The sequence below is a fragment of the Thamnophis sirtalis genome, unplaced genomic scaffold (genome assembly GCF_051295495.1).
Source record: "Thamnophis sirtalis isolate CommonGarterSnake01/CBP01778 unplaced genomic scaffold, rThaSir2_p1.2 scaffold_26, whole genome shotgun sequence".
Classification (NCBI taxonomy): Eukaryota; Metazoa; Chordata; class Lepidosauria; order Squamata; family Natricidae; genus Thamnophis; species Thamnophis sirtalis.
The window spans coordinates 290,001-304,870 of NW_028261406.1; the positions used below are offsets into that span (position 1 = coordinate 290,001).

General features: G+C 45.3%; 1 protein-coding gene across 3 annotated transcripts in view; it reads left to right on the top strand.

Annotated features, from left to right (window-relative positions):
• The window catches only part of HCK (HCK proto-oncogene, Src family tyrosine kinase), a 41,810-nt gene extending 28,544 nt beyond the window's left edge, over positions 1–13,266 (top strand). For all 3 annotated transcript variants that reach the window (XM_087703146.1, XM_087703145.1, XM_087703144.1), the window contains 6 exons: positions 1–15; positions 1,606–1,788; positions 4,668–4,744; positions 5,357–5,510; positions 7,612–7,743; positions 12,753–13,266. The exon at positions 1–15 is cut by the window's left edge and continues 138 nt beyond it. In XM_087703146.1, the coding sequence (XP_087559272.1) occupies positions 1–15; positions 1,606–1,788; positions 4,668–4,744; positions 5,357–5,510; positions 7,612–7,743; positions 12,753–12,955 (764 nt within the window). In that variant the 3' untranslated portion in view covers positions 12,956–13,266. The remainder of the gene's footprint in view (positions 16–1,605; positions 1,789–4,667; positions 4,745–5,356; positions 5,511–7,611; positions 7,744–12,752) is intronic.
• The last annotated feature ends 1,604 nt before the right edge of the window (positions 13,267–14,870 follow it).

Consider the following 14,870-nt stretch of genomic DNA (forward strand, 5'->3'; position numbering starts at 1 on the left):
GAGAAGTCTGGATGGGTAAGTTCCCCAAAGACCCCAAAGGTGGCTGCACAGGAGCAACGTTCTCACTCAGCAAGGCCATTTTGGATTTTGAATGCGTCCTTTCGATTGCAAAGGCTGCGCACTTAACCCCCCCACACACACACACACAATTCCCAGGGGAGATCTTTCTTTTCCATTCATTCACTCACTTGTTCACTGACTCATTCATTCATTCATTCATTCATTCATTCATTCATTCATACACTCGTTCACTCACACACATATTCATTCATTCACTCACTCACTCATTCATTCACACCCTTATTTATTCACTCATTCATTCACACATTCATTCACTTACTCACTCATTCATTCACACCCTTATTTATTCACTCATTCATTCACACATTCATTCACTTACTCGTTCATTCACACACTTATTCATTCACTCACTCACACTCATTCACACACATTTATTTATTCATTCATTCATTCACACTCATTCATTCATTCACTCATTTATTCATTCACTCACACTTATTTATTCATTCATTCACTCATTCACACATTCATTCACTTACTCCCACTCGTTCATTCACACACTTATTCATTCACTCACTCACACTCATCCACACATTTATTCATTCATTCACTCACATACTCATTCATTCACACTTATTCATTCATTCACTCACATTCATTCACACACTTATTTATTCATTCATTCATTCACACATTCATTCACTTACACTTGTTCATTCACACACTTATTCATTCACTCACTCACACACTCATTCATTCACACTTATTCATTCATTCATTCATTCACACATTCATTCATTCATACTCATTCATTCACTCACTCACACACTCATTCATTCATTCACTTACACATTCATTCATTCATTCATTCAATCTATCAATCAATTAATTCCATTCAATTTAATGGCTACTTATTTCAAAGGGAAGATCCAGGGCAGCCCTTGCAGATATTCCATGAAGATAATGGAGATGGAAGAGGAGGGGGAGGGGGAGGAGGACTGTGGGGTCCCTGAGCTTGGTTATTTTCTTGCAGACTTTTCAGGACCCATCTAGCGTCATCAGTGCTAGAAGAGAATGGGCTTGGTTGTTGTTACCTAGTTGGAGAATAAAACACTGGAAGGAAACAACCATGCTCAGATAGCACCAAGGACTCCTCAATTCAACCCCGAGCCACAAATATTCTCCCCCGTTGGAGGTCCCCAAACATCACCATATTTGCCTTTGACCCCTGCTCTAGGGGTCTGGTTTAGAAGGACAGACTATGGCCCTTTTATGACTTCTGGACTTCAACTCCCAGAATTCCTGAGCCAACATGAATTCTGGGAGTTGGAGTCCATAAGTCACAAAGGGGCTATAGTTACAATGGCTGCCTGAGGAATTCTGGGAGTTGAAGTCCATAAGTCACAAAGTGGCTATAGTTACCATGGCTGCCTGAGGAATTCTGGGAGTTGGAGTCCACAAGCCATAAAGTGGCTATAGTTACCATGGCTGCCGGAGGAATTCTGGGAGTTGGAGTCCATAAGTCACAAAGGGGCCATTGTTCCCTACCTGTGTCCTAAAGCATGGCTTTTCCCGCTTCCATAGCCACCTATAACGCCCACACCAAAGTGGCTGTGAAGACCATGAAGCCGGGCACCATGACGGTGACGGCCTTCCTTGAAGAAGCCAACATCATGAAGACCCTGCAGCATGACAAGCTGGTCAGACTCCACGCGGTGGTGACCAAGGAAGAGCCCATTTTCATCATCACCGAATTCATGGAGAAAGGTGAGAACCAGCGTTCCGCGTCATGGCCTATCTCAGCCTGGCACCCTCCAGATCTGTTGGGACTACAGGTGGTCCTTGACTTATGACCACCATTAAGGTAGTCCTCAACTTGTGACCACAACCGAGCTTTCTAGCCACAGTTGTGAATCTGAACCTGAATCTCTCTAGATATGAGCCAGTTACATTTCTGTGAATTACAGGTAGTCCTCGGATTACGACCACTGTCGAGCCCAAAATTCATGTCGCTAAGCGAGAGAGTGTTTAAAGTGAGTTTAGCTATCTCGCCACAGTTGTTCCGTGAATCACCGCGGTTATGAAGTTAGCCAGACGGTTATTAAGTGAATCCGGCATCCTCATTGATTTTGCTTGTCAGGAGGTCGCAAAAGGGGATCACGCGACCCGGGACACTGCGACTGTCATAAATATGAGTCAGTAGCCACGAGTCTGAATTTTGATCATGTGAGGATACTGCAGTGGTTGTAAGTGTGAAAAATGAGTCACTTTTTTTAGTGGCATCGTAACTTCGAACAGTCACTAAATGAATGATTGTAAGTTGAGGACTACATGTAGAATAGAATAAAATAGAACAGAATAAAATAATTATTATTAGAACTATAGGACCACACATTTTATAAATACACTGTTTTTATTGCCCTAAAAAGTTATAAAAACTGGATCCTAGTTATCCTAGTTACACAGAAAGAATAGAAAAGAATATTAGACTAGAATAAAATAGAATAGAATAAAGTAGACTAGAATAGAAATGAGTATTAGAATAGAGTAGAATAGAATAGAATAGAATAGAATAATTATTATTAGAACTATAGGACCACACATTTTATAAATACTCTGTTTTATTGCCCTAAAAAGTTATAAAAACTGGATCCTAGTTATCCTAGTTACGCAGAAAGAATAGAAAAGAATATTAGACTAGACTAGAATAGAATAGAATAGAATAGAATAGAATAAAGTAGACTAGGCTAGAAATGAATATTAGAATAGAGTAGAATAGAATAGAATAATTATTATTAGAACTATAGGACCACACATTTTATAAATACTCTGTTTTTATTGCCCTAAAAATTATAAAAACTGGATCCTAGTTATCCTAGTTACGCAGAAAGAATAGAAAAGAATATTAGACTAGAATAGTATAGAATAAAAGAGAATAGAATAGAATAAAATGGTTCCACCACAAAAGCGCGGAGGACAAAATCGCGCTCGACAAAAGCGCGCTGTGACGTCATCACAGCGCGACGAAAAAGATCGAAAAATTGTAAAAATAAAGCGAAAACCTTACCCTAAGCCCCCCAAACCTAACCCTAAACCTAACCCTAAACCTAACTCTTAACCTAACCCTAAACCTAACCCAAAACCTAACCGTTAAAGTAACGAAAAACCTAACGCTAACCCTTATCCTAACCCTAACGCTAACGCTAACGCTCTAAAGCTAACCCTAACCCTTAACCTAACCCTAACCCTAACCCTAACCCTAACCCTTACCTTTATGTGAATCGGCTTGCTTTAATTTAATTTTTATTAATTTTTATTTGAATTTTTCAATCTTTTTCGTCGCGCTGTGATGACGTCAAAGGCGCGATTTTGTCGATCGCGCTTTTGCCGTCCGCGCTTTTGACGGGTCACGGAATAAAATAATTATTATTAGAACTATAGGACCACGCATTTTATAAATACTGTGTTTTTATTGCCCTAAAAAGTTATAAAAACTGGATCCTAGTTATCCTAGTTATGCAGAAAGAATAGAAAAGAATATTAGACTAGAATAGAATAGAGTAGAATAGAAAAGACTATTAGAATAGAGTAGAATAGAATAGAATAAAAGAGAATAGAATAGAATAAAATAATTATTATTAGAAATATAGGACCATACATTTTATAAATACACTGTTTTTATTGCCCTAAAAATTATAAAAACTGGATCCTAGTTATCCTAGTTAAAGCAGAAAGAATAGAAAAAAATATTAGAATAGAGTAGAGTAGAATAGAATGCAGAAAAAAGAGAAGAGAAGAGAATATTAGAAGAGAATATTAGAAGAGAATATTAGAAGAGAATATTAGAATAGAAGAGAATATTAGAATATTAGAATAGAATATTCAAATATTAGAATATTCAAATAGAGCAGAATAGAATTTATTAGCCAAGTGTGATTGCATACACAAGGAATTTGTCTTCAGTACACAAGCTCTCAGTGTGCATAAAAACTATAAGGGATAAATCGTGATCATAGTCATAAAAACACATTCATCATAAATCATAAGGAACAACACTTACCGATAGCCGTAGGATACTAAATAATCAATCAACATAAATCATACTAAGTGACTAAATTAAAATATATATATATAAATCGTAAGAAACAAGCGACAGTGTTATAAATCACGAGAAGATAAGGAGACAACTAATAAGACAGGCGAGAAGACTAAATGGTATGGTTGTTGTGTGCTTTTAAATTGTGTATTGTTCCGTTCGTCTTTTTTATCCCTTATCTGTACCCCCTTCCCTGACTTGGATTGTGAGCCGCCCTGAGTCCCCTTCGGGGGGAAAAGGGCAGCATATAAATGCAATAAATTCAATTCAATAGTATTTACAGCCTTACTAGATACAGGATTTGGGGGATTAGTTGTTTAGCAGAGTGTGTGTGGTTGTGTGTGTGTGTAAACTGTCCTTGTGAAAGGCAGGAAAAAGAAACAGGGATTTCTGCTATTTCCAAGCTGGAGACCCATCCTTGGGGGGGGGAGTCCTTACCCAACAGCTCCCGTTAACGACTCCTCCGACTCCTCGAAACGAGAAGGGTGTTTTGGGAGGGGGTCCCAGAAATGTCCTCCTTGCCTCAAAAGGGTCTCCTCTCTCTCCGCAGGCAGCTTGCTGGATTTCTTAAAAAGTGAGGAAGGCAAGAAACAGCCCTTCCCCAAGCTGATCGACTTCTCTGCCCAGGTGAGTTGTTTGGAAGAAGGGAATCACAAGGGCGGGACCTTGGAGGTCATCTAGTCCAACCCCTCTCTCCTACTCCCCTTCCTTCCCTCCTTCCTTCCCTCCCTCCTTCCCCTTCCCTCCTTCTCTCCTTCCCTCCTTCCTTCCCTCCTTCCTTCCTTCCTTCCTTCCTTCCCTCCTTTCTTTTCTCCTCTCCTTCCTTCCCCCCTTCCTTCTCTCCTACATTCCCTCCTTCCTTCTCTCCTACATTCCCTCCTTCCTTCCCTCCTTTCTTCTCTCCTTCTCTCCTTCCTTCCCTCCTTCCTTCCCCCCTCCTTCCCCTTCCCTCCTTCTCTACTACATTCCCTCCTTCCTTCCCTCCTTCCTTCCTTCCTTCCTTCCCTCCTTTCTTTTCTCCTTCTCTCCTTCCTTTCCCCCTTCCTTTCCTCCTTCCTTCCCCCCTTCCTTCTCTCCTACATTCCCTCCTTCCTTCCCTCCTTTCTTCTCTCCTTCTCTCCTTCCTTCCCTCCTTCCTTCCTTCCCTCCCTCCTTCCTACCCCCCTTTCTTCTCTTTCTTCTCTCCTTCCTTCCTTCCTCCTTTTCCCCCTTTAATGGACCTTTCTCTTCTGGTTGCAGATAGCTGAAGGCATGGCCTTCATCGAGCAGAGGAACTACATCCACCGTGACCTCAGAGCTGCCAACATTTTGGTCTCGGCTCTCCTGGTGTGCAAGATTGCAGATTTCGGCCTGGCCCGTGTGATAGACGACAACGAATACACCGCACGGGAAGGTACAAAGCCAACACAACTCTAGTGGGCCTCCTCCTTCGCTTTTATGGAGAACGTAGATTAACTGGACTTTTAACGCCGATCTCTCCGCCAATCGGAGAGCCTGGGAGGTGGTCTTGGGGGGGGGGTCTCTGGGGGATGGGAGGGAGTGCCCAGCATCTCCAAAGAAGCAGCAGTTGGGTCTGGGGGAGGTGGAATCTGCAGGAGGTGGTCAAAAAAGTCAAAATGGGGGCCACCGGATGCAATCAAAGGTCATTTTTCGAGAATGTTTTAGGGCTCAGGTATCAAACTGGCACATGATGTATCACAACTTTTTTCCCATTCACAGAGCTGGGGTGGGCCTGGCCTGCAGCTGACTTCTCTGGCCTGCGGGCTACCAGTTTGACGTCCCTGGTTTAGGGGCGTTTGAGGAGGGGGTTGGACTAGAAGACCTCTAAGGTCCCTTCGAACTCTATTGTTCTGTTATCCAGGGGAACAGCTTGTCGTGAGGTGCTCCATCTTTGGAGGTTTTTAAGAAGAGGCTGGGCAGTCATGTGTCCTGAAAGGAATAGGGTTTTCTGCTTGAGCAGGGGGTTGGACTAGAAGACCTCCAAGGCCCCTTCCAGCTCTATTCTTCTATTATTCTGCCCAACTAAATAGAAAGAGTGAAGACTTTTGCAGGGAAAGGAAGGTCACTTTTTCATGCAGGCATTTTATTTTTTAAGATTTGACTATTCATCTTCCTGTCCCGTCCATCTGTTCCCCCCCGCCGCCACCACCACCGCCCCTGGCATGCCACCACTCCTAGAAGAATGAAATATTTTGAGAAATATTTAAAAAGGCAAAATATTATATTTCCCCTAAAAGAGAAATAGGAATCTTAAGGTGGACAGAAACTCAGACAGAAAGAGCCGAGGTGGCGCAGTGGTTAGAGTGCAGCACTGCAGGCCACTTCAGCTGACTGCAGTTCTGCAGTTCGGCTGTTCAAATCTCACCGGCTCAGGGTTGACTCAGCCTTCCATCCTTCCGAGATGGGTAAAATGAGGACCCAGATTGTTGGGGGCGATATGCTGACTCTGTAAACCGCTTAGAGAGGGCTGAAAGCCCTATGAAGCGGTATATAAGTCTAACTACTATTGCTATTGCTAACTCAGAGCACCAGCTACCTTCCCCCGCAGATATTTGGTGCCCATTGAGAAAGACGGGGCCATCCTATCTGCAAGACAAAAGACCTCCAGCTCCAGGGTGATGGGATTAAGACATGACCCTCCAGATAGGATTATCTAGCAGCTGAGCTCACTGCATTGCAAAATCTCCTAAGGATATTGCATTGGCAAACTTCAACCAAACCTATCTCAGACAAACTTGACCTCACATGACGGCTCCATGGGAGTGTGACGACAGCCAATAGAATACATATTCTTGCACAGGAATAGGAAGCTCAAGTTCAAAGCCCAAGAGACGGTATAAATACCCTCATTCTCAACTCCATGTGACCAGCTGCACCAGCACCATGGGGTTGGTGGTCCTGTTCACCATCAAACCCTCTTTCCAATCAGCCTCCTTGTTTCCAGTGTCTTTCTCACTGCTTGGAACTGAGCCAGGTGGATATTTCTTCCAATAGCACCAAGCCTGCTTTCATGCCTAAGGCGGGACTAGAACGCACCATCTCCTGGTGATTGGCCCAAAGTCACCCACCTGTTTTTGTGCTCAGGCGGGACTAGAACTCTCTCTCTCCTGGTGATTGGCCTAAATTCACTCAGCTGGCTTTCATGCCTAAGGTGGGACGAGAACTCACAGATTCCTGGTGATTGGGCCAAAATCACCCAGATGGCTTTTGTGCCTAAGGCAGGACTAGAATTCACCATCTCCTAGTGATTGGGACAAAGTCACCCAGATGGCTTTCATGCCTAAGGCGCGACGAGAACGCACCATCTCCTACTTTCTAACCTGGTGCCCCAAAAGAGAGGCTCACAATCACTCAGGTGACTTTCCTGGGTAAGGCGGGACTAGAACTCACCGTCCCCCTCTTTCTCCCTGGCACCTTCACCATTAAACCAAACTGATAACATTATCTGTCCACTTTCAGGCTAAATCTTATGTTGGTTTGGATTTTTTTGGCAGGCGCGAAGTTCCCCATCAAGTGGACCGCCCCCGAAGCGATCAATTATGGGTCCTTCACCATAAAGTCCGACGTCTGGTCCTTCGGGATCTTGCTGATGGAGATCATTACCTACGGGCAGACTCCGTATCCAGGTGGGTAGCCGGAAGGGTCCCTTCCAGCTCTGATTCCGATTCTGAATAGACCAGTTAGAAACTCCTTAGTGTGATCTTTGAAATGGGACTGTTTTTGGCCAACAGCAGGGTGCGTGAAGCAAACGAAAAACGAAAGGTCTTGTGAAGGGTTAGAAGAAGAACAGGAAGATGGGAAAGAAAAGACTTTTTTTTTCTTTTGCAAAGGTGTCCAACTTTGGCAATTTATAACATTTGTGGACTTGTGGCTGGCTGGGGAATTCTGGGAGATGAAGTCCACAAGTTTTAAAGTGATTAAAGTATCGTTAAATCAAAAGATGGAGTTGAGGCCAGAACTATTTTTATTATGGATACACAGGTACAATATAGGTGGTACCTTGCTCAACAGTAGTAACTGTGAAAGGGATCTTGGAGTCCTGGTGGACAAGCATTTAAATAGGAGCCATCCGTGGGCAGCAGCTGCCAAAAAAGCCAACACAGTTCTAGGCTGCATCAACAGAGGGAGAGAATCAAGATCACGTGAAGGGTTAATACCACTTTACAAGGCCTTGGGAAGGCCACACTTGGAATATTTGCATCCAGTTTTGGTCGCCACGATGTAGAAAAGATGTGGAGACTCTGGAAAGAGTGCAGAGAAGAGCAAGAAAGAGGATTAGGGGACTGGAGACTAAAACATATGAAGAACGGTTCCAGGAACTGGGTATGTCTAGTTTAATAGAAAGAAGGACCAGGGGAGACAGGATAGCAGTCTTCCAATATCTCAGGGGTTGCCACAAAGAAGAGGGAGTCAAGCTATTCTCCAAGGCACCTGAGGGCAGAACAAGAAGCAATGGGTGGAAACTAATCAAGGAGAGAAGCAACTTAGAACTGAGGGGAAATTTCCTGACAGTGAGAACAATGAATCAGTGGAACAGACATTGCCTCCAGAAGTTGTGAATGCCCAACACTGCAAGAACATGTTGGATAGCCATTTGTCTGAAACGGTATAGGGTTTCCTGCCTAGGCAGGGGGTTGGTCTCTAGAAGACCTCCAAGGTCTCTTCCAACTCTGCTATTGTATTGTATTGTATAAACTGTAGAAAGAGTGCAGAGAAGAGCAAGAAAGAGGATTAAATGACTGAAGATTAAAACATATGAAGAATCATTGCAGGAACTGGGTATGTCTAGTTTAATGGAAAGAAGGACTAGGGGAGAGATGATAGCATCTTCCAATGTCTCAGGGGTTGCCCCAAAGAAGAGGGAGTCAAACTATTCTCCAAGGCACCTGAGGGCAGAACAAGAAGCAATGGGTGGAAACTAATCAAGAAGAGACTAATCAAGAGCAACTTAAAACTAAGGAGAAATTTCCTGACAGTTAGAACAATTAATCAATGGAACAACTTGCCTCCAGAAGTTGTGAATGTCCCAACACTGGAGGTTTTTAAGAAGATGTTGGATAGCCATTTGTCTGAAATGGTATAAGGTTTCCTGTCTAGGCAGGAGGTTGGACTAGAAGATCTCCAAGGTCCCTTCCAACTCTGTTATTCTATATATATTCTATACAAAAGAAAAATATGGCAAAGCTGGATTATATTTAATGCTGCTTATTTTAATGTCGGCAAGACTGGTTTTTGCACAAAAATGGAAAAATAAAGTGACTCGCGTGGAACAGGAAATAATAAATAAGATACTGACGTACGCAGAGATGGACAGGCTGATTCTAGAGCTCAAAGACGAGGGAGAGACGGAATATCACGAAATCTGGGACAAATGGAACCGATGGTTGGAAAGGAGGGAAAAAGTTGGGACAGAAAAACACAGACAAGCTAAGAATTGGAAATTAGGGTATTAAGAATGTGTGATGGGTAGGAATCGGATATGTATTTGTATGATTAGTAATTATATAAAAGGAAGGATGAACGGACAGATAATCTGATTGACTACACAGACCTATGTAATGGATATAAAATGTTATTGTTGCACGATCCAAAAACTATATGGAAACGTTTATGCCAAAAATGTCGCACTACGTCCAATGTTTTCAAAATTTAGCTAATAAAAAACTTTTTAAAAAAGTTTTTAAAATGGCCAAGCTCGGATACCCCTGTTCTTTTTCAGCCTTCTCTCTCCAGCATCTCTTGGCCCTTAAGACAAACACTTCTTGGGAAGAACTTTCACAGGGCAAAAAAATGGGGGGGGGCTAAGTCAAAGGTCACAGGAATTTGGGGTTCAACCTTCAGCAAAGAGAGGAGGACGTGGTGTCAACCAAGCTCAAACAGCACCAAAGATCTAACAGTCCTCCTCCACCTCCTCCTCTTCCTCCTCTTCCTTCCTCCTCCTGTTCTTCTTCCTCCTCTTCCTCCTCCACCTCTTCCTCCTCCACCTCTTCCTCCTCCTCTTCTTCTTCCTCCTCTTCTTCTTCCTCCTCCTCTTCCTCCTCCACCTCCTCCTCTTCCTTCCTCCTCCTGTTCTTCTTCCTCCTCTTCTTCCTCCTCTTCTTCCTCCTCTTCCTCCTCCACCTCCACCTCCTCCTCCTCTTCCTCTTCTTCCTCCTCCTCTTCCTCCTCCTCCTCCTCCTCTTCTTCTACCTCCTCCTCCTCTTCCTCCTCCACCTCTTCCTCTTCTTCCTCCTCTTCCTCCTCCTCCTTCTCTTCCTCCTCCACCTCTTCCTCTTCTTCCTCCTCCTCTTCTTCCTCCTCCTCCTCTTCCTCCTCCTCTTCCTCTTCTTCCTCCTCCTCCTCTTCTACTTCTTCCTCTTCTTCCTCCTCTTCCTCTTCCTCCCCCTCCTCCTCCTCCTCTCTGTAAATCCCATTCCCTTCTAGCAATGATGGTGCTGCCCAGTTGGGTAATGAAACGTCTTTTTAAAAAACCCAACAAAACAGACTGGTGGACTGCTGTGGTGGGCTCTGGCTCCGTCTGTTCTTTAGCAAGACGGTTTAAAAGAAATACCCTTGATTAAACGTCGCATGTTTTGTCCCTTGGAGAGGAAGCAGGTGGTGGCAAAGCACGCCTTGCAACACAATGTGCAGAGGGGTGAGGTGTGATGCCGCAACACACATTTCCCCATTTTGCTAAGGCTTAGGAAGGCAGACCCGCGATCCTTGTGTGCACATTGTTATCAATTTTTAACGTTTGAACAGAAAAAAGGATTTGTGGGAGGGTCTTTTTGCACACGAAGTGGACGGCAGCACAACGTGTCAAAGGAAACACATTATTGCAACACGCAGTTTCCACAACAACACGCAAATGCTGTGGGGCCAACACTTCCGGGGTTTGCAAGGCGAAGTTGCCACGTAAATATGGTTTTCATGCTCCGTTTCCTTAATGTTTCTTCTTCTTACTCCAATTTCAAAACTCAGCTGTCTCAGTGTCTCTCTAAAGTAACATGCAATCTTGGCCTTTTTCTAAACATTTCTTGTGCTACGGTCCTCGGGTTATGACGGTAAAGGGGGTGGGGGGGGGCTGCCCAACATGGTCATACTCATGATGGTTGTAGAGCGAGTTATCATCATCTTTAGAAGGGTGTGGGGTTTGCAGGGAGGAGGAGGAGGAGGAGGAGGAGGATGGGGTCCTTGGAGTTCTCTGAGAAGGGTTGTTTTCTGGCAGACGTTTCATGACCAAACTAGGGAACGTCACCAGGGCTAGAAGGGTGTGGGGTTTTGGAGCTCTCTGGTTTACCCCTCCCTTATGTTACTGAGGATGTTGCCTAGTTGGGTAATGAAATGTCTGGGGAAAAAACAACTAAGCTCAAACAGCACCAAAGATCTAACAGTCCTCCTCCACCTCCTCCTCTTCCTTCCTCCTCCTGTTCTTCTTCCTCCTCCTCCTCCACCTCCTCCTCCTCTTCCTTCTCCACCTCTTCCTCCTCCTCTTCCACCTCCTCTTCTTCTTCCTCCTCCTCCTCTTCCTCTTCTTCCTCCTCCTCTTCCTCCTCCTCCTCTTCCTCCTCCACCTCCTCTTCTTCTTCCTCCTCCTCCTCCCCCTCTTCCTCTTCTTCTTCCTCCTCTTCTTCTTCCTCCTCCTCCACCTCTTCCTCCTCCACCTCTCCCTCCTCCTCCTCTTCTTCTTCTTCCTCTTCCACCTCCTCCTCTTCTTCTTCCTCCTCCTCCTCCTCTTCCTCTTCTTCTTCCTCTTCTTCCTCCTCCTCCTCTTCTTCCTCCTCCACCTCCTCCTCCTCTTCTTCTTCCTCCTCCTCTTCTTCTTCCTCTTCTTCCTCCTCCTCTTCTTCTTCCTCCTCCTCCTCCTCTTCCTCCTCCACCTCCTCCTCCTCCTCTTCCACCTCCTCCTCTTCTTCCTCCTCTTCCTCCTCCTCCTCTTCCTCCTCCACCTCCTCCTCCTCTTCCACCTCCTCCTCTTCTTCTTCCTCCTCCTCCTCCTCTTCCTCTTCTTCTTCCTCCTCTTCTTCTTCCTCCTCCTCTTCCTCCTCCACCTCCTCCTCCTCCTCTTCCATCTCCTTCTTCCTCCTCCTCCTCCTCTTCTACTTCTTCCTCTTCTTCCTCCTCTTCCTCTTCCTCCCCCTCCTCCTCCTCCTCTCTGTAAATCCCATTCCCTTCTAGCAATGATGGTGCTGCCCAGTTGGGTAATGAAACGTCTGCAAAAAAACCCCAACAAAACACAGGCAGCACCAGATCCAACAGTCCTCCTCCTCCTCCTCCTCCTCACTGCAAACCCCACTCCCATCTGCACTGATGATATTATCTAGTTCGGTCATGAAACGCCTGCAAGAAACCAAGCTCAGAGAGCATCAAGGAGCCCACAGTCATCCTCTCCTCTTCCTCCTCCTCCTCTCCACAAACCCCACCCTCTTCTAGCACTGATGATGTTACCTAGTTGGGTCACGAAACGTCTGCAAGAAAACAACCCAGCCCAGAGATCACCAAGGCCCCCAGCCGGTCATGCCAGCCTGACTGGGCCAATGGTTTTACTGGCTTTTTGGGCCTGTCGGAAGCCCCCTCTCTCTTCTCCGACAGCTTCCGAGTTGGGTTTCAGGTCAGGAATGATCCCCCCCTGTCTCTTTCTTTGTCTGCCGTGCAGGGAGGACTAATCTGGAAGTGATGCGTGCGCTGGAGCGTGGCTACCGGATGCCCCGTCCCCAGGATTGCCCGCAGGAGCTCTACGAGATCATGCTGAGGTGTTGGAAGCAGAAACCCGAAGATCGCCCCACCTTTGAGTACATCCAGAGCATCTTGGAGGACTTTTTCACGGGCACGGAAAAGCAATACCAACAACAGCCTTAAGAGGGACCCAGAGCCACACCGGCGTCGCCGGCACGCTGATGCCCTGCGAGAGCCCAGGTGTTGGCATGGAGAACCCGTGGCTTAGAGGGAAGAGGTTTTTTTTTCCTAGGGGCCAACGTGGCTGGTTGGCAAACCCGGTTGGATTAAGGGACTGAATTAAGCAAACGTTTTGCCTCTTCGCTGCGAACTAATCGGACTGAAACCGCTTCAAAGACGGAAGGCACTTTATCTTGGCATCTGTTGTGAAGCCACAATGTTCTGATGGAGGTTCCTGGAGGGCTGTGCGTGTCTGTACAATTGTGTGTGTACATAGGAGGGAGGGAGGGAGGGAGGGAGAAAGAGGGAGAGACAGACAGAGAGAGACAAAGAGGGAGAGATAGAGAGGGAGAAAGAGAGAGACAGAGAGAGACAGAGGGAGAAAGAGGGAGAGAGAGAGACAGAGAGGGAGAGACAGAAAGGGGGAGAGACAGATAGGTAGAGAGATGGAGAGGGAGAGACAGAGAGAGAAAGAGAGCAAGAAAGGGGGAGACAGAGAGAGGGAGAGAGAGAGAAGGAGAGAAAGAGGGAGAGACATAGAGAGAGACGGGGAGAGAGAGAGAAAGGTAGAGAGAGAGAAACAGAGAGGGAGAGAGAGAAAGGGAGAGCAAGAGGGAGAGACAGATAGGGAGAGAGGCGGGGAGAGAGAGAGAGAGAAAGGGAGAGAGAGACAGAGAGGGAGAGAAAGAGAAAGGGAGAGAGAGAGGGAGAGACAGATAGGGAGAGAGGCGAAGAGAGAAAGAGAGAGAGAAAGGGAGAGAGAGAGAGACAGAGAGGGAGAGAGAGAAAGGGAGAAAGAGAGGGAGAGACAGATAGGGAGAGAGGTGGGGAAAGAGAGAGAGAGAGAAAGGGAGAGAGAGAGACAGAGGGAGAGACAGAGAGAGATAGAGAGAGGGAGAGAGAGAGAGGGAGAGCAAGAAAGGGAAAGAGAGAGAAAGAGAAATAAATTATGTATTTTGGATGATTAAGTTGGGGTATAACCGCAGGTAGTCCTCGACTTACAGCCACCATTGAGCCCGAAATTTCTGTTGCTAAGCGAGACAGTTATTAAGGGAGTATTGTCCCACTTTACGACCTTTCCTGGCATGGTTGTCAAGCGGATCAGTTCAGTTAGCGACACGGTCGTTCAGTGAATCCGGCTTCCCCATTGACTGCTTCTCAGTAGGTCGCCAAAGGGGAAGCCGTGAGCGCGGGACACCGTCGTAAGTACATGCCAGTTGCCAAGCCTCTGAATTTCGATCACGTGACCACGAGGAATGCTGCAACGGTCGTAAGTGTGGAAAAAGGATGCCGAGTCCCCTTTTTTCAGTGCCGTCGGAACTTTGAAGGAAGGGTTGTATGTCGAGGACTGCCTGTGTATATTTTGATTCATGAGTGGCCTTCGAAAAGCTTCGCCAACTGATTCTTAACGCTAGTTTCTCATTTCAAGACTATTAAAAGACGGAAGAAGCGTTCTGCATTTAATGAAGATGGGATTCCCTGCGGGGATCCAGATTAGGGGAGGATTATGAGGCACGTTTGAAATCATTGTAAGATGCAAATAATTATTATTCTAATAGAATGAATAGATCACTATTTTCAATAAAAATTGAAATTCAAAAAAATAAAAGGAAAGTATTCTTGGCTCTTACTTGGAATTGATTGTCATTGTTTTATCCTTGTTTTGTATAAGGTACAATACAACAACGATCACTGTTGTTTTATGATGATTGAATTTTATCATTGTTATCACTTCTTGTGCTTACTTATACACCAAGGGGTTATGCGTCAGGGACAAATTCCTTGTGTGTCCAGTCACACTTGGCCAATCCTGTTCTATTCTATTCTACTCTTCAATTTTCTCTATTCTATTCTAATTCTATTCTCTATTCTATTCTAC